Raw genomic sequence first — 24,821 nt, forward strand, 5'->3', positions numbered from 1 at the left:
CTCTCTGCCGGAACGCTGGTTCGAACGTCAGGGCGGGAGCCGCCTGCTCCCCGCTTGGGGCAGGCAGACGACCGCCCGCCTCAGCGCCCTCCGCTTCCCTCACAGCCTCTTCCCGCCTCCCGCGCGCGGCGGTTACGGGCGGCGGCACGAGCCCCCGGCCCACCCCCTCCCCGCTCCCCCGGCACGAGCGCCCCCTGCCGCGCCGCGCCAGAACTGGGTCAGGCGCCCGAAGTGGGCCGAGGGGGCGGGGCCGCGCCGCCGAAGGGCGAAGGGGGCGGGCGGGCTCCTCCCGCGTCGCGGCGTGGTGACGCGGGGTGTCTGCGCGTGACGTCGCGGCGGCTTTCGTCCTGCTCCCGGTCTCGCCCTCGCCGCCCCTCGGCCCGTTCCGGCCCGCGCCCGCCGCCCGCTGCCGCCATGGCGAACGTGGCCGACACGAAGCTTTACGATATTCTGGGGGTGCCGCCCGGGGCCTCCGACAACGAGCTCAAGAAGGTGCGGGGGAGGGGCGGCGGCCGGCGCCCGGGGAGACCGGGCGGCAGTGCCGTGGGGGAGGGGGTGGGCTCGCCGCCGGGCAGGGCCCCGCGGGGCGGCAGAGGCGGGGGGCGGGCGGTCCCGGGGCCGGCGGGAGGCAAGGGCAGTGGAGCCGAGGGAAGGCCTGGGCGCGGGGAGCGTGGCCTGAAGGCGGCGGCGGCGGTCTGCGCGGCCGCGGCCTGCGGGGGGGGGGGAGGGTGCGGCGCCGGGTGAAGGCGCCCGGTGCCGCCTCAGCCCGCCGGGGTAGGCCGCGCCGCAGAGCCGCTGGGGCCTGGCTTGCGGGCGGGCGCCGACGGCGCGGGGTAGGCCGCGGGCAGGGCCCGGAGGGGAGGGGGAAGGAGGACCGGCGGGAGGAGGGAGCAGCGGGGCCCGGCCGAGCTCCCCGTGTCCCTGGCCCGGCGCCGCCGGGCTCCGCGTCGGCTCCGGGCGCCGCCGGGACTCTGCTCGTCTCGCCCCCGCAGCGCCGCGTCCCTCCCGCGCGGCAAAGCGGTGTTCGCAGCCCGTGAAAGGCTTTTTGGGTGCAACATCCTGGTGAAGGACCAGTAGGTTCTAACGGGTGCCATTGTCTGCCCCACGTGTGGGCCTTCCTAAGGGTTCGTTTTGCTCATGTGTTTGATCCCTCCCAGGCCGAAAGCGACGAGGTAAGGTAAACAAAGAAGCGAGGTGAAAACTTGGAGCCGGGTCATCGGTGTAACAATTCACTACGTCCATTTCATTCTGTAACGCATAAACCACTTTTTTCTAAAAGGACGTGATGACCATTTAACGTGAGGGAGGATGATTAACTGGACAGTTTACTAGCAGTGACCTGCTTCTGCTGATGGGTGGTGCTGGTATCAACAACTGTGCGTTACCCATCATGCACGTGGTAGCCTAATTTGTGCAGGGATAGGCAATTGCAGTGTTGAAATAGTGTTAGAGGTGGAAGGCATGCGGTGAGAAGATAGTGCTGTATACCGAACACAATCAAGTAGAATATTTCTTTTTTTCTTACTGAATTCTCTTAAAGGTATCTGTGTCCTGTAAGAATGAAAAACTGACAGCAGTTTTCCACTCAGAAAACCTGCGCTGCTCAATATTAGTTACTATAGATTAGACTTACAATGGAATGTAAAGTTTCCAACTGTCTGCAACAGCAAGAAGTTCATCTGTATCTTATTGTCCCTGAGAGGTCACATAGATGTTTTATTAATCTGATATTTTAACCTGTATAACAGTGTTTCACAGGAAAGTGAAAAGAAATAGGTAATAGCTTAGTCAAAAAGGGCTGCGAGAACAGGCTTTAACACTGATTAGTTAAATTAACTTCTGTTGAAGTTATAATATGGTGCCAGTGTAGACCTTGATTCTGGATCTGTTTCTGATTAAATAAATAGTGATAGCTTCTTTTTGGGCCATGTTTTAAGAATTGCTCTAAACTGGAATGCTGCTATTAACAAAGACATGAGTGCTCTCTCTTTTTAAAGATCACCATGAAAGCTCCTTTTTTCCTGATTAGATAATGTTATGTAAGTTTTCAGTTTAGTGATCTGGGTTTTTTTTTTTTTCCCCTCTCTTGATTAGACTCCTTAAAATATGTGGGGAAAATCCATTATTATTACAGAATATGTAGGTTTATGGAAGATTATGCTTTGTTACTGATGGGTAATTTGTCCTATAGGACCTATGATTTTTGTTCCTCACACTTACTGTGGTTTAGAATATTTGGCTTGTAGTATCAATGTTCTATTTTTGTTTCATTAGCTCCTTATCAAACTTTATTTCTTGATTGCATGCAGAACTACAGATTATTTCAAGATAGTAAAGAGAAGAAACTGTGCAGATACAAAAAAGGAATCTTACTTGTTCCAGTACAAAATGGAAAGTTGTGGTCTCTGTAAAGCTTTGTGTGTAAAGCTCTCTTAACGTTGTAGTTCCAAAAAGCTAGTTTAGATGCTCAGTTGTACAGAAATAGAGCTTTTGAAAAATCCATTCTAAGAACCAGTGTTTCAGTTGTTTGCAGTTGCATCACTGTAGCTTTTTTTAATATGTATAATTAAAAAAATAAAAGACTGTATACCATGTAATTTATTAATATGTGTCCCCTGATTGTTACTGGGGGAGTGTTGAGGTGGAGTGGGGGAAGAGTTGAGGTCTTTACTGTCGAAAAACTCAAAAATTGTAGGAGAAGTCTCTGCCTGTCCATTATTTGCTTTGATCCTCTAAAGTATAAGCAAAACAGATGAAGTACTGATGTAGAAAACGTGATGGTCCTGAGAGTCAAAGTACTGGTCAAAAAAAAGTATTCTGAAAAAACTCTGTTGGAGATTTGGCTGTACTTATTCCCACTACTTATTCCCACTTTAATGAAGTTAAATAAAAGCAATGATCTGTACATTTCTGCACATGTAACTCATACACTTAGTTCAAAGTGAGATGAAATCTTCCATTTCTGATAGGTAAGGAAGAATAAAATGATTATTGTGAGGATTGACTGATAGGGTTGAATGAGAAGCTGAGGCAGCCATTTTGTTGTTAATGTATTGCTGTGATTGACGTGAAAGACAAATGGGTTGAAACTTAAATTGTCATATTGTAAGTTTTGAGTGGGTTCTGTAGAGTAAGTAATTTTAATGAAAGTCCAATGTGATTCTTCCTGTAAGTTAATGAAGATAAGTACGAAAAATAGGTCTCGCTATTGTGTGCTATAGTTGTGTTTAAATGCAAGTGTAGTTAATTTATGCATATAGTAATGTATCATTTCAGTGTATGAGTGATTTCAAAAATACTCATTTTCTCACTTTGCTTTATTAGGATTTTCTTTCTTCCTGAAGACACTACTTGAATTTCTCAGAAAAGGACTGAGAAAATTTAAACTAATTTTGTACCTCTTTCAACTAGGCATACAGAAAGCTGGCCAAGGAGTACCATCCTGATAAGAATCCAAATGCAGGGGACAAAGTAAGACTTTTTTCTTTTAAACTCCTGAAGTTTGCTGTTACAGCAGCATCTAAGGGATGAAATATAGGTCTTGGGGGCTTGCTGTTACAAGTTGTTCAAAACTCATAACTGTGAGAGAGAACCCTGTCTCACCTACTTCTTCCCAATCTCAAAATCTACCAGTGTACCTCATGGAAAAAATGCAGCAGTTGGCATAGTCAAATTTGTTCAGAAGGTAACGCTGAGGGAAGAACTGTGTCTCTTCATCTGCTGAGATGATGTCAGCTGGCGTTGGCTACATAGGTATTTGAAAAAGATAGAGAGTCAGTTTTCCAAGTTTTTCCAACGTGGAAAAATCTATGTGTGGAGGTTCTTGAAACTGCTGGAGCATAAAACAAATTACATATGTGGGAAGGTTGAATTAGATTTGTTATGCTAATAGCAATTAAAAAAAGTCAATTAAGTTGACTCAGTGGATTCTCTTTAACAGAACTGAAGTTCTAATGGTTGCTTAGAGGTGAGCAGAGATGACTATGAAAAGATGTTAATTTGTTTTGAGGACACACACATTAATATGCATTTTAGTAAGTTGCTCAATTGTTAGCATATTTTAAGTGCCTAACATATCTTGAAGTCTTTGCCCTTAGTATGTAACAGGGGTTTTTTTTGCCTGTTGCTACTGCAATATTGCGTACTTGAGGGTTTTCTTCTTTGATTGGATTTTTTGTTTGTAAAAAACTTAGGCACAGTAAAGAACAAAGTCAACAAAGTTTTGCAATAAAATGTCATATATTATGATAAAAGGTAACACAACTAAGCCCAGATCTGACTTTTAAGTCTTGCATATTAGAATGAGAGTGGAAAACTGTTCTGTTGTGTACCTTCTTAATTGGGTGTTCATGCTGGGCAAGAAACAGTAGTAAAATGCTCCCTTCAAGTTCTAAATTATCATGCACTGTTTTGACTCTGTTCCTTTTCTAGTTCAAAGAAATAAGCTTTGCCTATGAAGTATTGTCAAATCCAGAGAAACGTGAGTTATATGATAGATATGGAGAACAGGGTCTTCGAGAAGGTAGCGGTGGAAGCAGTGGAATGGACGATATTTTCTCCCATATCTTTGGTGGTGGATTGTTCAATTTCATGGGTGGTCAGAGTAGAAGTCGTAATGGTAGAAGAAGAGGAGAAGATATGATGCATCCACTCAAGTGAGTATCTTGATCCTGCAGTTTGTACTTTCAAGCTTTCCTGATCAATACTTGACTCTGCTAGTTTATGTTCTTGATACACTTCTCAGTTGAGAGATTCTGCAGTCTGCACCTACTTTTCAGACCTGCATGTTGTGTGTAGCCCAGAAGGCAGGCATCTTGAGTTACTTTTCATGATTGGATAATCTTATAGACCACCTAATACTTTGCTTTGCCTGGTTATTAGCCTGTATATACTTTGTTAGCATTATTTTCCTTGGTTTTGCTCCTTAATTATGTTTGGAAGTTCTAATCTGAAAAAACATTCAACAACCGAGTATTACTCATTATCTGGATTCTTAGGGAAGCAGAGGTACTAGGCTCTGGAAAGACTTAAGTTGACTTGCATTCATAGTGTAATATCAGCTGGAACTAAAGGTGAACTGCATAATTAATGGAAAAGTGTGTGTGGCGGGTTTTGTGTTTGTGGGGGGCTTTTTTTGTTGTGTTTTTTTTTTTTCCCCAAGCCATGCTTGAATATCACATCTAATTGTGTTTTGTAGATCTCTGCTTGCAGTCATGACTGGCTTTTTGCCTGCTGAGCAGGTCCTTTCTAAGTTCTTAAGTTAAGCTGCATCTTTCCTGTGGTTGGCAAATCGTGCTTAGTAAAGTCTGTTTACTTTTACATGCTTGCTTAGTTTAGTAGCTAGTACTGCACGCTGTTATTAATTAGCTTTGGTTTTGTTGTTATTTGAAAACACTGATGCCAGGCAACCTTTTCTCAATACATTGAGTTGAAATTTCTATCCACTAACAAACCCTTTTAGGAGAAACACTAAACGTGTTCATAAACTTCTATCAATATATGAAGGTTATTGGAGTTTGATAGTGTATTCAAAAGCTTCTAAAAAAAATAGAAACATGAACAAATCTGAAGAATTAAGTGGCCTTGGGGACACGTTAACCCCTCCTCACTAAACTATCTCATGTGGAAAGCCCAATACAGTAGTAAGTATTCTGCATGTATTCTTATGTATGCATGCTATAAATATTGTCAGGACTGTCTAGAGAGGTTTGTTTCTCACCTGCCTGGTAGAACTAAAAAAAAAAAATCAACTATGACTATATAATAAAACCTAAAATGCTAAATCAGCTTGTTTCCTATTGAGAAACACAAACAATCCTATCTGGTTTCTTCTGATTAAATTACAGCCTTTCTCTGAAACTATGTTCAGGATTACATGTGTATATTCATATGTATGGAATAGTTTTTAATGACTCCTTGTGAAAGCTAAAACGGTGCTTTAAAATCTTATTTTAATAACAGATTTAGTGTTTTTTTAAGATCTGTTTTTCTTTAATTTGTCCTAGGTGAGTATTTTAATTACATGGGGAAAGTAAGTTTTTAAATGATAACCCAGGAGAAATGCTTTATTTTGTAGAGTCTCTTTAGAAGATCTGTATAATGGAAAGACAACTAAACTACAACTTAGCAAGAATGTCCTTTGTAGTGCATGTAATGGGTAAGTTTGTTTATATTTTTGAGTTCTCTGGTTGCTTTGTTGGCATATAGCATAATGAAGCATCTCCTATGTCAGATCTTTATCAGTATTTGACTTATTGGAGCCTGCTCTCAGGCTAGAAAATTGTTGAACTTGAATGATACTGTTGATGGAACTGCAACTATTCAAGGGCTTTGTTTGGGGGGAAGGGAGAGTAGAGAACCTAATTACAATTGGCAGTGCAATTAGGCATGTTAACCTACTGATGTAGGGGTTTTTTTTTTTTGTTGTTGTATGTTTCCGAAAAACTTACTTTTCATGCAACTGGTGCTTTCTATTCTAGGCAGGGAGGGAAGGCTGGAGCTGTTCAGAAATGTAATGCTTGCCGAGGTAGAGGTGTACGTATCATGATCAGACAGCTGGCTCCTGGAATGGTTCAGCAGATGCAGTCTGTATGCTCTGACTGCAACGGAGAAGGTAGGCCAAGCTATTCTATGTTACTAAATGCATTTAGTTGCATTCAGCCTGCTGGTTAAATCTCAGGAGGAACTTATCCAGGACAGTTTTGCTCCCATCTAGTCAGTTGGGTCTCAATCTGATGTCAACATGGAGAAGTCATTTTACTTGGAACAACAGCAAGATTTAGAGTGTTTAATGTAGTGAAAAGCAGCCTGGAAGCTTGAACAGTAGGGATTGATTGTTTTTTAAAAACACTTAGATGTGAATATTACTTATTGCTATTAGTCTTGTGTTAAAGTAAAAACTAAGATTTTGTTGTTTTAGGAGCTTTTTGTCTTTTTGTAGTCTTCTAATATCCAAGGACAGGTTTAGGTTAAAAATGGAAACCTAAAGTTGGATTTTAACTTCTTCAATTTAAGAAGATACCTTTTGCTGAATTGGTTGTGTTTGGAGGAGCAAGTTCAGCACATGATCTGCATTTCATGTGATTCCTTTTTAGATCTTCTGCAGTTTGCAGAGTAGTAATGTCACCTTGTGGATGATTTTACTTTTCACAATACTCGGGAATTACAAAGAGTTGTATTTTGTGACTATTCAAAACATTTCGTAAATGATGTTGTCTTTGAACATCTTGTTTTCACAGTTTATGTACCTAACCTACATATTTAGTAGTTTCAACTGCATCATAATGTTATGCTTTGTTTCACAGGAAGGTGGTTTAAGCTGGCAAGTTTAATGTCTTAAGCCAAGTGCATCTACTTGTGGCATTTAGAGCAGTATTGGAAATAAGTACTGAAATTGTACAGTGCATGTGGCCTAATATTTTGGTTACTCTGTACAAAGACAATAGCTTACTTGAAAAATAAAGATGAAGTAGAACAGAGAATTTAAGCTGTTTTGGGTAGTCATCCTTCAGTTTGCTGGGAAAAGTAATTGCCTTGCTAGAGGTGACGGCCAATGTGAAAAACTATTCAGTTTCAGAGTACAAAAGTGAAATCCCTTATGTGTCAGAAAATGTTAGATCCTTTCTGTGGGAAGACCTATATATTGCTCTTGCATGAAACTGTGATTTGACCAGCTATTTTCCCCCCATTTTGTATGCGAGACTCTCTAGTTCTACTGGCTGCATTTACATAGTACTTTGTTGTGGTGGTATACTGCAAGATGTGGCTGTCAATGAACAGAACCCAGTAATCCTCCTTTCACTGTTGTTAACAGAAGTGGAACTAAGCTTCCTAAATTCATTGAAATAGTTTGAAATTTGTATTCTGACTTTTAAGGGAGGGGAGATGCTTCAGTTTGGTTTTAGCTTCATCCTTTCTCTTATAGCTGTCATCCTCCAGCATAATAAGGAACGGAAAAGTAGGTTGTTTTTTTTTTTTAAGAGTAGTAAGTTGAGTGCTAAGGATACTGGAGTCAAATTAAGACTTAAGGAACACTGGGAGCTATAGACAAAGTTTTGTTTTGCCTTTCTCTAAAGAACTCTCACTTTCCAAAATCCTTGATAAGACAGCTTGGAAGGTTATGTGTATCTTTGTATTGCCTCCCCCTCTTCTTTTTCTCCTCCCTCTTCCAACTAGGGTTAATTGAGCCTGGCTTTCCTCTTGTGAGGAGTTCATAAAGCAGCATCTAACTCAGTAGTTGTGTTGCATGTATTCTTCAGCCTATTTTAAAACAGTTTTTCTTCAGAATCGGATGCAATTATGAGGAAATCTCTGAACTCAGAATTTGTCTTTCTTTAGGTGAAGTAATTAATGAAAAAGACCGCTGTAAAAAATGTGAAGGGAAGAAGGTGATCAAAGAGGTAAAAATACTTGAAGTCCATGTAGACAAAGGCATGAAACATGGGCAAAGAATTACGTTCAGTGGAGAAGCAGATCAGGCTCCAGGTGTGGAACCAGGTGATATTGTCCTCTTACTCCAAGAAAAGGAGAATGAGGTAATGCTTTTGGGTTTATATTTTTGAATGCCTTTTATCCTAGTCTGTAATATTAAAGTGATATAGATGGCTGTTCATTTTAAAGTAATTCATATAGTTGCAGCTCTGGGAGAGATGGTGAATAGCTTTTAACAGATCTATAGCAAATAACATGGCTTTCATGGTGAGCCAGAAAAAACTTTGCAGGTCTGCAGCCAGAGGACGTGCAGATTCTGGTGCTTCCTAATGCTAATAAAAGGTAGCTTTCTCGAGTAAGCTCAGGCTGACACTGATACAGTGGACGCAGTGAAGAGCCATTCAGGATGTTAACTTCAATCTGCTTTGCTTGTGACACTAACAAAATGCTAGGTGTTTTTTCAATGTCTCGTGACATGGCAGGGAGCTCCTATTAAAATCCCCAGATGGTGCTTTCTATCTCTGCTACTGTGGTTGTGGAAATATAACACAGAATGCTGATGTTACTGATTCATTTAACAAAACAAAGAAACATGGTTATTTTATACTAGTTTGTTAAGGCTTATGCTTACTGTATTCTGGAGTATATACATTGCACTTTTGAATTAAATATTGCAATTTATCTTTTTCTGTGTTAAAACTCCCTTAGGGCAGAGTTGAGGTGACTGCTTTTTTTTTGATTGCTTTTGTTTAGAAAGGCCAGGTATTACTATGATGAAATAGTTTGTGTGTTAATAGTCCGGAAAAAAGTGTTGGGGGGGAAGTTCTGTTGTGACAGAAAGAATAGCATTGGGTACAAATCTAAATTCCAGTCACATAGTAAGGATATAATTTGGTTATCTGAAAATTAGGTACTCTGTAAGCTTTTCAAAGCTGTGTCAAGGACTGATAATTTGTCAATCAGTTTTGCATAGCTCTTTACACATTCTTCTCTACTGTCTTCTGTAATACTGGTTGAAATGTGGCATCATGGTTGATTTTGACTATAAGGGAGAAACAGTCTGTAAGCATACAGAAGTCAGATGTGCATGATGGCATCGAATTCCATATGGTGGATGCCACTTCTGTCTCAGTCTTCCAATGAACTACATCTAGTTTTACAGTATTAACAATTCTGAAAAATACTGTAACTTGAGTCCTACTGAGTAAAACTAGACTGACTTTTAGTGAAGCTTTTATTGTTCTTAAAATTTCCCTTGAGGTGGGAATCATGGTTCTGCCAGTGGATAAAGCTTACATTTATTCTGATTAAGAATCCTGAGTGATATGGCTTAAAGATCACTTATGACAGCTGTGGACTAATTGATCAAAACCCTGCTGTAGATAAAGTTAGCTGAAGCAGATATGCATGATGACTAGTGAAATGTTGAGAAACAAAGATGTGTTTTTGTAATCCGGTGCAGGGGAGGCAGTGTCAAACTGTAAGTTTTGTTTATAGGTTGCTTGTGTAGAAGATCTTGGGGGTAAGAGAGCGCTGCTGCCTTCTTGTTTAATTTGAACCTTACATCATAGTATATAGTGTGGTTTGCCTTATCTTAGATGACACTTCATCAGACACAAACTTTCCAAGCATGTTAAGCTATTTGAATTAACAGAATCAAGTTAACTTTGTACAAAGGCTGTTGCTCTGACATTGAATTTTAAGAATGAATTTTAAATAATGAGTCTTGTGGAGATAGGATTACAGGACTAGAAAAGATTATCTCCTGTTTTTGTTCTTCAGGTGTTCCAGCGGGATGGCAATGATTTGCATATGACACACAAGATTGGACTTGTTGAAGCACTGTGTGGATTTCAGTTCACATTTAAGCACCTTGATGGGCGTCAAATTGTGGTTAAATATCCTCCTGGAAAAGTAATTGAACCAGGTAAGCTTAAACTGATAAGGACTTCTTTGGCCATGCCTTTGTGATTCTTGAACACTTAATCCCATTCTTCTTGTGCTATTAACTGAACCTAGGCTAGAGAACTGAAGATAATTGTATAGAGAAAGATTTGTTCCTAAGTAGCACTCTCCAGCTTACTTCTCTTTGAATTACAGGTTGTGTTCGTGTAGTCAGAGGTGAAGGAATGCCACAGTATCGCAATCCTTTTGAGAAGGGGGATCTTTACATTAAATTTGATGTTCAGTTTCCTGAAAATAACTGGATTAGCCCAGAAAAGCTTTCAGTAAGTAGTTTTTCAAGCATAAATGTGGTGGTCTTATTTGACAGTATATGCAAAATGTGTGTGTTGTACCTCACGTGCTTGCTTCCAGTGCTTAAATTTAGATGCAAGTACAACTGTTCTTTTAACGTTGTTTATGGGCAACATGTAACTTGAAAATACCCATTGGAATATGGATTTATGGAACCTGTATTTAAGAGCTGTGCAGATGGTGGGCAGACGAGGGCAGGAGGAAGAATCTTCCTGCTGCTGTGTGATAAGTTTTCAAAGTGCAACTGTATTTACTGATTGCACTTTTGGCTGATGGTGTGTGGAGCTGTTGGTTTTCTTTAAGTGGTGTCTTCCAGTTGATACAAATACTTTGGATACGTTTAAATGAGTATGCACTTCAGGTTTTACATCAGCTTAAACTTCTAAACAAAACCTGCTCTGAGAGGGAGTCTTGAAATTGTGGGAAACTGGTCACTTTATTTAGCAGTTTTAGATGCAGTACTGAATACACTTCTTTTTTTGGGACAGGAACTTGAAGATCTTCTGCCAGCTAGACCAGAATTTCCCAATGTAATTGGTGATGCAGAAGAGGTAGATCTTCAGGAATTTGATACCACTCGTGGTTCAGGTGGTGGCCAGAGACGTGAAGCTTATAATGATAGTTCTGATGAAGAAAGCAGCCATCATGGACCTGGGGTACAGTGTGCCCATCAGTAAACGTTTGTCTAAAAAGTTGCACAAGGATTTTCTTTCAAATTTTGCCTGACTTGTTTTCAACAATCCAGCTGGATTGTGTAAGTAATCCAGATGAACCAATGGACATCTATTGCTGTATGTGTAACTTTTAAATTGGTCTATAGTATCTACAGAGTGTAATTTAAACTAACCACAAGCTTACATCTTCATTTTGACTGTGTAGCAGAATAAAGCACTTGAAAGGAAGACGAGACTCCTTTTCACATGGGTTTTAAGTTTGTCCTCGTATCTGTGCTTGATTTTTACCAGTTTTGTGTAGATTTTAAGTTTCATATTTTAAATTCAAATTCTACATTGTAAAGTTTGTGTACAATTTGTCCTGAGGCTTGGTATTTGGCTGCACCTGCATAAGCTGCTACAAGTAGAATAAAGAATTTCATAGCCTGTATCTATCATCTAGATGCATGGTAAATGGGCTTTGCACATAATGGGTTTAGAGCTGACTGGGAACAATGGAAGACTAAATTAGAAGTGGTTGTAAGTTTTTTCTACCATCTTGTGAACGGTTTCTGAAATTAAATAAAAGCAGTTGGTGTATAATATATTTCTTTTGCCTTGTAACTCTTACTTTTCCAGTGGCTTTAACTATTCTGTGTACGAAGAGACTGTAGATGATAGACATTTTATAAACACAGGGAGGCTGAAGCTGCTTTAAGACTAGGTTGCAGTTAGGTAACAATTGTGTGGCACATAAAAGTGTTTTCTTGAAATGAGATAGGGCTAAATGGGCATGGGGAAGGCTACAGCCATGTCCCCTTTGTATGAAGAAAACAAGGATATCTGAGTCCAATCAGAAGGTAACAAAACCTTTTAAATGAAGCTGATTAAATCCCAAAATAATGGCATCTTTCTCTTAGCCTTTGAATCCAATTCAAAGCCTGATTCAGCCTGACTTCCTAGAGAAATGTTTCCAGTTTTAAAAAAGCTTTGTAAAAATGAACATTATGCCTGGCAACTTGTGGTTGCATTAACGCAGTTTGTAAAAAGATTGAGATTAGTATTGTACCTGACAAAAATTTTTGACCTGGAAACATACTAAATGTAGATGGTTTTGTTACTTTTCCAGTAGTTTGCACTTTCTGTTTTAGGTATTAAGACATTAAGTTCTCCAGCTTCAGTTCTGTTCCTTTTTATGTACTTTTAATTGGTAAAAATACCACAACAAAGCAAAAATGTGCCCTTAAATAATTATCAGGTACAGTTAGTTATCTAAGCATTTTGTTACAATGTTTAAGGAACTGTGCATGAATTTTGGTTGGTAAGCTGCTTCTCTGTAGTAAGGCTTCTCTCCCTGTTGAAGCGAGGAAGTTGAAAGATGCCTCTACTTTTCTTTACAAATCTGAAGTGTGACTTGTTTAATTATTGCTCAGATAGTTGTTGACACTTCACCAATGAGGTTGGAGGGACAAACTCCAAGAGTTTCCATGTGCTTGGGCAGTCATTGGCATTTGAGTGTTGCTGAACATCCTTGTTATAGACTCTTAAAACTGAAGCAAGAATAAATACTGTTTGACCTGTATTTCAGTATTGACTTCTTATGCTGTGGCATTCTCATCTAGTGAATCTTTATTTTCATTTATTAAAACTTCAGGTTGCTTTTCATGAAGCCATGGTTATATACTGATCCTTTCTTCTGATTCATTTCTCCAAGTCGTCATCTTAACCTGTAATGCTTAAACAATTAAAACACCTGTCTTCTGCTTTTAAGTAATAGCTTTAGGATTTACCTCCTTGGAAAACAAGAGTATGTACTCTAAACTTTTTATCTCATTACTTTCAAATTGCCTTTTTGCGGGGGATAGAGGAAGGGATTCATGGTAACTTTTTGGATAGCATGCTGAAGTGAAGGGGTGGAGGGGAAGTTGATTGCTGTGTGTAGTGTGAGTTAGTCTCGTTCTGTTTCAGTCCTGAGATTGCATTAATTTAGGCTCCTGACAGCAGCATCTTTCAATGAGTGGTGACTTTTTCAGAGTTGCCCTTATTATATGTATCTCCCCCTCTACTAAGAGGGTATCCCTTCACAAAGCTGTAGTGTAGAAAAACTTCACATAAATTCACAATCTATACTGTCTTGCTTTCAATATTTAAGTTGCAAGTAATATAATACTACAGTTACTAATGCTTTAAAAGTTTACTGATGAAGTTTAATGCTTAACATAGCTATTAATGCCTTAACTGGGCCAGTGTGACTGTCCTATGAACAATCAAATAAACATTACTTGAGTGTTCTCAGTAATAAACAGCTGCAACTTAAGTATTTATGTTAGAAGGTGGTACTATAAACAAATGAGTATTCTGTATGTTGGGGGAGGAAGAAAATGTGATCACCAGAACTATTAGAACCATTTTTTTAGTTGACACTTCTTTTTTTTAGTATCTTTAATATTGGCCTCAAGAAGCTGAAAGAAAAAAACTCAGGAAGTCTTGTCAGGCGTATTTTGTGACATATTTATTTCTGCATATACAGTGACTAAAACTGACCTAAAGTTGACTCTCAGAAAGTCTTACCTGTCCTCTTCAGTGCATTTAATTTGCCAAGGTGTTGACAGTGAATATTTTATTCATAAGATACTGGCAGTGGTGTGGTTCTTGCTCACATAAAAGATGAGGCTATGTTCTTTTGAAAAATAGGTTTGCAAAGAAGTTAAAAGTAATCAGTGGAAGAAAAATTACTGCTGTTTGAAAAAATGAAACATGTCAAAGACTTACCTGTTAGAATGCAGCAATTTCTCAGCCCTCTAAATAGGATATAATAGGAAAATTGGATTTTAGTTATTAACCCATAACCTTCCACTATAGCCTTAGGCTGATGCAAATATGAAGTTCAAACAATCACTGTAAAGGAGGTGTGGGGCATTTAATTGTATGCCCCTCTTACCAAATTTAAAAGGAACATTGTATTTAAAAATGGGAGTTCTGGAGGCTTCCTAGGTTGGTGGCAATTCATAAGAATGACTTCAGTTGACTGAAGAGTCCTTGTGCTTCATTACAGCATACATCCTCTGAATTTGCCCTTTGGTCAGGGCTCTTGGTAGTAGCCTTTTAGTCACAAAAAAGCTAATCTCTAAATTGCAACTCAGAAAATACTTGTAACACTAGCAGCTGTTTTTGTAATATGACTACCACCATACCTAAACCCCAAGTGAGACCCACAACAAAGCTGTGTTGGCCCGTCTTGTAAAGCATGCCTAACACTGTACCTTTTCCAAAAATTCAAAAACCTGCAGGTTTCAGTACTGCAATGCAATTTTGGTTACCTTAGTGTAGTATGGGAGTGAATAGTTAAATCATTCATGTTGAAATGTCCATTCGCCTGCAATAATCAAAAGCTGATACCACACTGATGTGATGCTCTTATCAATGTAAGGGAAAATGGATGTTAATTCAGATTGAACTACTGAGTTACAGAACTAACTATTCATGAATAATAATATACATGTAAACTTCATGTATAATCTGAATGAGAGGTTTATCCCTGTATTTTCTGGTTACCCAGTGAGAGCATAGTTTTAATCTAGGTTTGATAGTGTTTTAACTTCATGTTCTTTACCAGTTTTGCCTCCCATGCCTTGGAAAGGTTGTTTCTTTTTTTTTTTTTCCCCTTTATTTGAAACTTGTGACCTTTGTTTCCTTAAGTGAAGCAATGGGCGAAAGCTGAACAGAAGAAAAACTAATCTAGATTTCATTCTTAAACTAATGTATAAGTTTAAAGAGTGTAGGAGTCTTTCATACCATCCTTTACCACAATGAAAACACTTCAATTGAAATCACCACTGGCAGAGTAAAAGCCAAGTATATCCTCAAGTTCTGAAAATACAAGAGCATCCACAGCAGAGTGACTGCTGGACTGGCATCTTTACCTGGAAGGATGTTAAAAGCCTTTCCTACAAGTTACTCGAAAGTACGTAAGTACTAGAAAAATTGGGTTGACACCACAAATCACCGTAAGTCCAGGATACTACCTGTCATCTTGCACATTACTGTCATGTCACAGCACAAGACTGGAAATAAGTTTTATTCCTATGTCAGATTCATATATGTCACCACAGAATTTAAATTACAGGCCTTAAAAATGCTATTCAAGAATTTAGAAACTTGCACTTCAGCTTAATTTCAGAGTTAGATTCAAGGAGACTGGTACTGGGAAGACTAAACATGAGCAGTAAACCAACACTATGTTCTGCTTGTGGTATGCATGGAAGAATGACCCTGAAGAGCTCTATACTTATGAATAGTTATGTAAAAAAACAGTGTGTCCTATTTAGAATATCAGAGTTAAAACTTAGTTCCTACATACAACCTATTACTGTTCATTTTGCTGTGAACTGAGGTTAGATGTTAACTAAGCCTTTTATAGAGAAGTTGGGAAAGTAGAATTATTTTCTTCTACTTCTGTATCCTTCACAGAGATAACTGGAATTTAATAATACACATTACATTGTAAGCTTTTATATAAAAACATTTACTGGGCAGTATACAGCTTTATTAAGACATTATAGACATTCTCTAAACACTGCAGAGGCAGCAAGCAAGAGCTGTCATGAATATTCTGTAGTCACAAGACAGTTCCATTAACTCGGTTTAGCTGTTGCCTTTCCACACAGTACAGTCAGCTCACTCTAAGGGGGGAAAAATTCATTTTAGTTCAAGCTACCCAACAGAACTTGGAAGAAGAAAGAGAAAAGTCTATTATTGCTAAAGCAAGCAGTGAGCAAGCACTCCCCCATTCTCTACCTATAGAGGCAGGTCCATGTTGTACAATACAAAACTTTAGCTTAACTCATATAGCTGCACTGAAGTCTAAATACCCGCCAGACTGTAAACTGATTAATATTTCTTATGTCTAGATAGATTTCTAGTGCTGCACATTACTTCATCCAAAAGCCCAGGTACCCTCATCTTCAGAAGTCAGGCACTAATGTCCTACAGAGTTCTGTTCAACTTCATTCTGCTTCAAAACAATTTACTTCCCTGAACCAAAGGCAAGACAAGTTACTATTCAATTGCAGCAGAGAAGTAACAGTTCTTACTCAGCAAGGGCCATAGAATAATAGAGAGATTACAACAAGAACTGAAACTTAGTTGTAGCTTTGTAAGCCTCTGTGAATATGAGATAGAGAATGGCAGTCTGCTCACATGCTAGGAGAGACTCCAGAGCAATCCAGAAGGAAGTTTATGCTTCTGTTGTCCCCCAGGCAATTACCAAACTGCACGTGCTTACTTAAGTGCATTTTACACATTATCTGTGGGCAGCAGTTCTCCCCTCCCTGTTCCTCCCTTCAATTTATGCCGACCAATTTAGGCTTAACCTCAGAAGAGTTAAAGCACTTAGAATTTGTATTCATGACAGTATCTCACATGAAAACCTGAGACTAGGTGTCTGAATATTTACATGTAAGCCTACTAGTTTAAGCTTACCACTAAGTTATGAATATGCTGTACTGTATCTTGATTCAGTAGTTGCACATCAATATTATGGAGGTCTCCACCAGCTGTACAGAGTGTCTAAACATGAAGAGAAACAGTTTTAAGGTAAAAACGATTCTGAAAGTTTTTATTTGCATGGCCAGCTTTTCTGAAAATCGTGTGCTTCCCTGCTGCACTGTAGAACTTCAGTAACCATTTTTCCTTGTGTTTAGCAGCAACTCATTTAGGGATAGCAAGAGCTGTCACTATCAGACTATTCACAGTTTATCAACTACTGCAAGATGAAATTTTTTTTTTTTAAAAAAAAACCCAACAAACAAAAAACAACAAAACAAGGTTTGATACCTGTCCATCAGCCAGGGGAATGTTTACAAATGGAACAGTTTTATCTTGGGGTACTGATTTACTTCTTAGTAACATGCCTTGAACTCTTCCACTGGTAGGTACAGTTCTTGAGACAGTCTGTTGTAGTCCAGCACTAGAATACAATAAAAATGTTACTGAGGTTAGCTTCCTATGCTCTGCAGGAAATTTTCAAACATGAAGCAAATGCTAGTAGCAGCAAACATATGTAATGGAAAGGCAGTCATGTTTAAACTTCTGCCAGAGGACTACAGGAAATCCAACTATCAGCAGCATTTACTGGCACCACTAGGTAGCATTTTATGACCCTAAAACACTGCAGTAACCTTCTAAGCCTGTCTTACAGGCCAGTGAGCAAGCTGACATTTGGACCACTCAGTAACAAGAATATCCACTCTCCAGTATCAACAGTGAATGCTTTTAGTTTTGGAAAGAGAGCTTCAGATAAGATGTGTGCTGTATCTGTCTACTACAGAGGAAGATACCAAGAAATACCAAAGCTGCTAGCTCCCAGAGATACAGGGCATGCCTTACGCCATACAAAATTCCTAAGCTTCTTTCATTATACAATTGTTCTTATTGCACTTCAAAAATACAAGGTTTGGGTATCTTCTGCATGGAAACAAATCTCTGAAATTTATAGCAGGCCAAGGTGAAACTAAGCCACTTGCTGGTTTTATGACCCATTGAAAGTTACTAAGTTTTTAAGTTTTTCCACCCCTCACTTCAGCTGATGATTTCTGCCAAAACCAAACTCTGTAGTGTAGGGAGAATGATAATAACTGTTCAATATGCAAAGAACTGATTGTCAATTTATTTGGTTGGGGTTCTTTGGAGGTTTGTTGTTTTGTTTTGTTTTTTTTTTTTTAAAAACACAGCAGTATTGGTGACATTTTAATCAAGCTTGGGGTCTGAGAATTAGTTTAAGCTGTAAATTATACTCTAAACCTGTTTTTTTTAAACTGGCTTAGTTACAACATCAAATCCTGTACCTCCATGAGAACATAAGTTAACACCCACAATCAAAGTAGGAGGTGTGACTGGTTTACATCCCTGCTACCAAATTTAGTGGCAGTTCATCAAGATCTATTAGATCTAGATTGATATTAATGTAGATATATAGTGTCTTGGTATTTAACAGAATTATTTATTAAGAACAAGATGAAAAACCCTTACCTTTTAGATACCTTTGGCATGGCTTTGAAATTTGTGGCACTGTAATCAGAAGCAAGAGACTTAACCGCCCCAGTCACATTTGCAGAAGAGTGAACAGAACTAAAAAAAAAAAAAAAAAAGAAAATAGAAAAAAGTGATTATTGGTTTTGTTGATTGTTTTTTTTTAATTTTTCTTTCCTCCTCATCTACTGTAGAGTTTTAGCTAGGATGAAGATAGACAGCTGGTGAATTAGAGAATGTTGAAGTGCTCCATGACAGAAATCTAGTGTATATACATGTGAAGAAGCCCTCCGGAGGTAGAAGTGATATAATGGGACCTAACACCATAGGGGAATGAAAGGATAATTTATGTTAGTAGATAACAGAGGGCTGCAATACCTGAGTTGGGTATGATTAAGGGAGCATCCACAGCTTTCTATTTGAGTGTGCAAAAAGTTTCTTGGGAAGTTTCTTTTTCAGCAGGAATTAATTTTTCTAAATTACTTCTCAGGGTATTTGTCCTGTGTGGTTGACCTGAATCCAGAGAACAATTTTTTTCCAGTTTTGGATTTTAACTCGGTTCACAGAAATCTTGATGACAGACGTTTACCTCACTCTTTCCTCGTCTCCCTTTTCCCACACACATTTTGGAGATATTGTAAGGGCATGTGTTTTTGGCCCAGTGTTAGCGTACTTGAATAAAAGCAACCTTCAAAGACTTAAAAGTTAGACTTCCCCAGGCAAAGCAGCCTTCTCTAGTTTGATTTTGTTGAGCCAAAAATTCTATAATCCCAATTCAAGAAAGTAATTAAACCTGGCTAAGATTTTTTTAAATTTCTTTTAGGCACATTAAACACTGATACATTATTTAAATTGCACTTCTCTGAAGACAATTTGAATGTATCAAAATAAGTGCCAGGGGGTACAAGTATTCACACTGGAGCTGTAGGTGTAGCGGGCGCTTCTCAAATATTTTCATGCAGATATCGACCAATTTTTTAATTCATTGGATCTTATAGTGAGACTTGAATTTGGTCCATCACGACTGTAACTAGCTCAAAGGTGTTTTTGCAAGTGTGTATTTTCCTGCTAATGACACCTCCCTTTCAGCTGTGTATGAGGGCAAAATTATTACAGAACAATTAATTAGTCCTAACAGAGCAACAAAGATGTTTCCCTTATGCGCTTTCTTCCATTAAGTATTGTTTGGAAATCGATACTGATTACATAGATTCAGAACTGTGCACCATTCAGTAAGAGAGACAACTACATCCCTTCATCAGCTAGAGGTGCTTTTTTGTTCAGGGTTCACATCACTACAATGCATCTGATTCAGGTTATGAAAGACCTCTTTATCAGATGCATTCCTATTGGTCTCAAATCTCAGCTACTTTATCTGAAAAGAGTTTTATTCACATTCACAAGTTCAGGCAAGTTAAATAAGCTATCAAAGGTCAGTCTTACCTAGAAAGAGGGTTCAGTTTGCTATTTAAACCAGAGGCCAATGAAACCAACGACTTGGTTTTGGAAACCTGAAATTGTATACGTAAGACTGCAGTTAAAAGAAGTGGCATTTTAAGGCAAATGATAGATATTTCCAGGGAACAATACTGTAAGAATTCCCTGTTGATAAAGAACAGTTAAGCCCTATAGTGCTGCCTTTTATATAGTTCTACATATACCTAAAATGGCAAATACGCATTCCAAAACAAGAGTTTCATAATGCCAAAATGTATTTGTTCATACTGAAGTTCTGTACAACCAACCACCTTTCTAATAAACACCCTTCCAACTTGTAAGCCCTCTTATAATTAATGCCTGTAACTCTGCATATAATCTTTTTGTCTTTGTTGTCATCTTGCTACATACTTCAGTATGAGGCACTGCATTGCACAGATGGACTGACGTGGTAAAATTAATACACCTGTGCTCTTTGGTTTAGAGATAAAGTGGACAAGAATGCACAAGCCATTCAAATATAGAAAAGCATGTATTAAAACATGAAGTTGAGTTTTTTAAAAAAAAAGTTTCAACAAAAAATGGTCCTCAAACCATCAAGACTTATTGGCGAGAATGACTACGCCAGTATTTGCAAGTCTGTGTGAATGGGTTACCAGAAGTGCAGATACCATATTTCATTATGAAATTAATTTACTATACCATTTAGCCTTGCTTAACTTAAAATACGTTGAATTTAAAACAACTGATTTTTCAAACAAACAGCAGGCCACTGGCCTGCCCGGTCATGGGTCTAGCCAGGTTCATAGCAGGTCAGAATTGATTAAACCCTTATGTTGTTTGTTCTGAATAAACTTACTTTTTTAGATATTTTCTTTGCAGAAATATGCTTGGCATCTTCGTATTCAACAATTGTAGTTACCTTAACTAGAAATATATTAGAAAGACAAGGAAAATAAAAATCTCATGAAGAGCACAAAACACCACTTCAAACTCATTTGTTTGAAGCCTATTTACCCTCTGACAGCCACGTATCAGTTCTGCTGTCCAGTGGTCATTCGCCTGGGACAGAGTTCAAAGCAAACTACGTGTGTTCGTCACAGACACTGTGACACATGGGACAGTTAAAAGACACTAGATAACCCTTCAACCCCCAGATAAAATAGAGTTACATTTCAGTGATAGTGTCCTTCTTATTGCATATTTTGGAGTATGAAAAGAAATGGTATTTTCGTTACAAACCTCAGTGGGCAGGAGGTCAAAGGGGAACCTGTGAGAAAATAGGGGTGACTTTCCTAGCTCTTCTGCTGTACTGTAAAGTCATTTCAATCTGTCTCTTCTCACCATTTTCAGTGATAAACCCAAAGGGCAGGAACTCTTATCTTTTAAAGTACCTCAACAGTAGCATAGCTCATGATCCTCCACACTGAATGCTGGGGGGACCTGTACGTTATACTTCTAGTTCTTGTATCCGTCAGGCTTAACATTCACTTTACAAATGCTCAGTTCCAACCAATAAAAAAAGAAAATTTAAGAACCAAGCTATATATTAATGGATTGACTTGCCTTTTTTGCTGTTGGTCCTCACCAGTTTTGGATTTGGTATGTCTTCTAGAGCACAGTCAGTCTAAAAAAAAAATGTGTATTCGACAAGGGAAAGTCAACAGATTTTGCCCAGTAAATGCATATTATCCTACAAAAGGCAGTGAATTAAAAGGTGGGAGTGACAGAAGTGGGATTGGCTAAACACCAGTTTATTTTTTCAGAAACATCTGGATTTCCGCCTGCAGATGACCTTAAAGCTTTAGGCAATGTTCATAACTGCATCATGGCTGGCTGTCTAGCCTTTTCATATCATCTTCTATTTAAACAGCCAGCCAAAGAAAATAATTTGTCTGAAACGTTTACAGCAGGGAGAAAAGACTTCTACTCTGTAAGCTGTGATACAATTTGAAAACGCACGCTTACCACTGCAGCAGCAAGAGCCGCTTCCTCCCCTCCTCGCAAATCTGTAACTCAAGAAAGTATAACTTGTTTATGTACTATTACTTGCATAATTATTATCTGCAGGTTCTTATCTCATGGGCTATGAAGCTGAACAAGTAATTCAGGATTACAGTTGCTTAAATAGTTAACCTTAGCTAGCATGTATGTTGCATTTGAACAAGATTCAAGTCTTGTAGAATAGTCACTCCTACAAAACAACAATGAAAATCTTAGGCCATTTCAGTATGTTTAATCTTTGAAAGGATACTAAGCGTAGTCAAGCAGTATGTAACTTGAATTCAAAGAAGAAAAACCCCCATACATTGTACTGCTGAAAGCTAATGCTTTTAGGCAGAAGTGTTCAAGAAAGACATTGAAATACATACTCAAAGGCTTACAGAAAACTCAAGTTCTTCAAGAGTCTTAGGTTTGATCTTTGTGCGGCCCCTGCAATTTCCAGCTGCAAGGTAGATTCCAAAAACATCAGTTCTCACCAGAATATACATCTGATGCTGGCTGTACACCACAGTTTACACTGCTGCATAAATGTGAGGTTAAAATTAAACTTGTTCGCTTATCATCACAGGTAAATGACGAGATGAGAAAGGCTCGGTAGTAAAAGACTTCAGATTAACAGAAAGACAAAATAATCTCTGTGGCTAGGATGAAGAGATTCAGATGGAAAGAAGTGCGTAAGTTTTTACACATAGAAAATACTAGACTTGTAATTATTCCTTGTCTCTTCAAGCTTTAAATAAGATGGCTTAAGAGCACACATAAAAGCAGGCTCCAGATTTTATACACTGTTACCTACTAATTCTATACCCTGTGTTACACAGGTCAGTCTACTTGAACAAGTGCACTTACTGAGCATCGGCAGTGCAATACCACTGCCGATTAGCTTAAAATATTCAGCAGACAATGCAAACTTTTTCATAAAAGTCACCAAGCTTACAGGTTTTCTCACATTTGTCAAGGGTACATCATGCTGTAATGAAGTTTGCATCCCTCACAAATGTAAGACCATGCACACTTACTAAGCAAGTCTCTTCTTTTCATTTTCCTGATGGCAACTGGCATCTTCAGCAGTTCCACTGTAAATGCCTTCTCAGCTGTTCGCAAAAGCGAATCAAGCTTTTTCTTCATCTCCTGGATGTTTTCCTTGGCTTTAAAACAAAACAGGGTTTTATTGCCATATGCGTTACATATTTCCAAGTATAAGCACTGGTAGACTGCATTAAAAAAGAGTTAAAATAATGTTTTACCCGGGGCAAGCTGACTTGTCAGTCAGAGCGCCTGAAAGTCCCCGTCAGACACCCTTAGGCTGACGAGGAACACGGTGCGGGCAGGCAGCTACGAGAGCCGCGCCTCGGACCCGCAGCGAGGCGGGAGGAGCGGGCCGGGGGCCACGGCGCCGCCGCGGGGCTGGGGGAGCCCGCTGGGCTGCCGCAGGAGGTGCCGGGCGCTGCGGCCCGCTCGCCCCCAGGCTGCGCAGGCCCCGGCGGCCGCCAGGGCGCCCCCCGCGGAGCGGCGGCGCCCCGGAGCCGGCCGTGCCCAAGCCCCTCGCCTCGCCCCGGCTCCGGGCCCGGAGGCTCTCCTCGCCGGGAGCGGCTGTTCCCCCCGCGCCGGGCGGAGACGCGCAGGCAGGCGGGCGCCACCGGCACCACCACGGGGCCCGCTAGCGCACCTGCGAACGCGGCGCCCGCCAGGGGCGCGGGGCAGCCCCGAGGCCCTCGCCGCCGCCCCCCGGCCCTACCCTGCTGGTCGAAGTCTCTGATGAAGAGCGCGATGCGCTGATCCTTCTTCTCCTGGCAGAGGGCCCCGCGATCGGGCTCCACGCCCGAGTCGGTGCTGCGCCGCTTGCCCGCGGGCTTCCTCAGGGGCATGGCTGCCACCCCGCGGGACAAACGCGCCGCTCGTCGACCGGGAAGCTTTTGTAAGAGCGGGGGCTTCTCCCTCCGCCTCCTCCCCTGGGCCCGGGCGGACACACCCTCCGGCGCGGCGGGAGCGGGCGGCCCCGGCCCCCTGTGAGGGGCTGCGGGTGTCAGGGGACGGGGCGTCCCGGGAGAGCCCGGTCTGCGGGGCGGGAGCTGCCGGGTCGGGGCGAGGGTCCTCGGCCTCTCCTCTGAGAAGGGGGCGCGGGGGAGCGGTGGATCCTGGGGTCCCCCCTCTCGGGAGGGGCTTGGGCACGGCCGGACAGGCGCAAAGCCGGGCCCCTCGCGTCCTGACAGGAGCCGGGCAGGCTCACGTGTATCCACGCGCAGGCGCGCTTTGTCCTGGTGGAACAAAATTAATTGTGCTTTTTTGTTAATTGCTTTGAAGCGGCCGCTGCTGACCTCGGCACATGAGGAGCTGCGGTAGGGCAGATGACCCCTTTCATCCCGGGGGTGAGTAGTAACCGGCGCCGGAGGTGTGGGAGGCAGGCCCGGGGCCTGGGGCCGGCAGAGGTTGTGCTGGGAAGCCCTTCTACTGTATAGGAGGGACCCTACTTCAGGGCTGAGGTTTGGTTTTAGCTATTTTACTGCTGCTCAGAGCGCAGTGCTTCAGAGCTAGCAAAGCGAATAACCTGTTCTGCCTGATGCAAATGGTTACAGGTTGTGTAAATTCTAATCAGGTGAAGAGAGTATTTAATAAACATGTAATAATGTGGAGCATTAGAAAGGCATGACTACACGTAGTACTGAATGTATAAAAACATTCAAAGCCATATGCTTAAAAGTAGAATTCCTTGCAGAAACATTATCTTACATGCATGCAAATAAAAAATCACACCAGAGGTATGAGTATCTTGGGTTTTGTACAAATGATCAAACCTGTGTTCTTTATTGACCAAGGAACTGTGTAAAAAGGATTAGATAAAGTTTTAAAACACTAGTGGTTTTCACACAGTGTATGTAGTTGATGTTGCAAGCTCTCTGAAATTAGTGGCTTTTTCTGTATCATATGCATCCGGCACAGTATCCTTATCTACTGATCCAGATGGGACAGCCTATGTCACTCAAAAAAAGCTGTAAAAAATCTGACTGACAA

The 24,821-nt window shown here is 40.5% G+C and overlaps 2 protein-coding genes and 1 long non-coding RNA gene across 10 annotated transcripts in view; 2 read left to right on the forward strand and 1 right to left on the reverse strand.

Annotated features, from left to right (window-relative positions):
• Nucleotides 1–267: 267 nt before the first annotated feature.
• DNAJA2 (DnaJ heat shock protein family (Hsp40) member A2) lies at nucleotides 268–13,018 on the forward strand. The gene is made up of 9 exons (XM_075161246.1): nucleotides 268–492; nucleotides 3,412–3,471; nucleotides 4,432–4,655; nucleotides 6,077–6,157; nucleotides 6,480–6,613; nucleotides 8,338–8,534; nucleotides 10,213–10,357; nucleotides 10,531–10,658; nucleotides 11,175–13,018. The coding sequence occupies exons 1-9, from the start codon at nucleotides 415–417 to the stop codon at nucleotides 11,361–11,363; spliced, it is 1,236 nt and encodes a 411-aa protein (XP_075017347.1). The 5' UTR covers nucleotides 268–414; the 3' UTR covers nucleotides 11,364–13,018.
• Nucleotides 13,019–13,869: 851 nt separating this feature from the next.
• On the reverse strand, nucleotides 13,870–23,677 carry LOC142087236 (borealin-2-like). 4 transcript variants are annotated; one of them, XM_075161249.1, is made up of 11 exons: nucleotides 23,548–23,677; nucleotides 22,829–22,957; nucleotides 21,774–21,820; nucleotides 21,372–21,432; nucleotides 20,665–20,732; nucleotides 19,812–19,879; nucleotides 18,369–18,467; nucleotides 17,175–17,307; nucleotides 16,821–16,907; nucleotides 14,112–14,140; nucleotides 13,870–14,019 (listed from the first exon to the last, which is right to left on the reverse strand). In XM_075161249.1, exons 1-11 carry the CDS (start codon nucleotides 23,675–23,677, stop codon nucleotides 14,013–14,015), a joined length of 858 nt encoding a protein of 285 aa, XP_075017350.1. In that variant the 3' UTR covers nucleotides 13,870–14,012. The 4 variants fall into 4 exon arrangements, with proteins under 4 accessions (XP_075017350.1, XP_075017349.1, XP_075017348.1 ...); XM_075161248.1 differs by lacking the exons at nucleotides 13,870–14,019; nucleotides 14,112–14,140 and adding an exon at nucleotides 15,864–16,021 and having other exon boundaries at nucleotides 21,774–21,814; XM_075161247.1 differs by lacking the exons at nucleotides 13,870–14,019; nucleotides 14,112–14,140 and adding an exon at nucleotides 15,864–16,021.
• Nucleotides 23,538–24,821, forward strand: part of LOC142087238 (uncharacterized) — a 41,237-nt gene continuing 39,953 nt past the window's right edge. For all 5 annotated transcript variants that reach the window (XR_012675386.1, XR_012675390.1, XR_012675388.1 and 2 more), the window contains exons 1-2: nucleotides 23,538–23,727; nucleotides 24,114–24,178. This is a non-coding gene — a long non-coding RNA (uncharacterized LOC142087238). The remainder of the gene's footprint in view (nucleotides 23,728–24,113; nucleotides 24,179–24,821) is intronic.

This window comes from Calonectris borealis, chromosome 12 (genome assembly GCF_964195595.1).
Source record: "Calonectris borealis chromosome 12, bCalBor7.hap1.2, whole genome shotgun sequence".
NCBI lineage: Eukaryota > Metazoa > Chordata > Aves > Procellariiformes > Procellariidae > Calonectris > Calonectris borealis.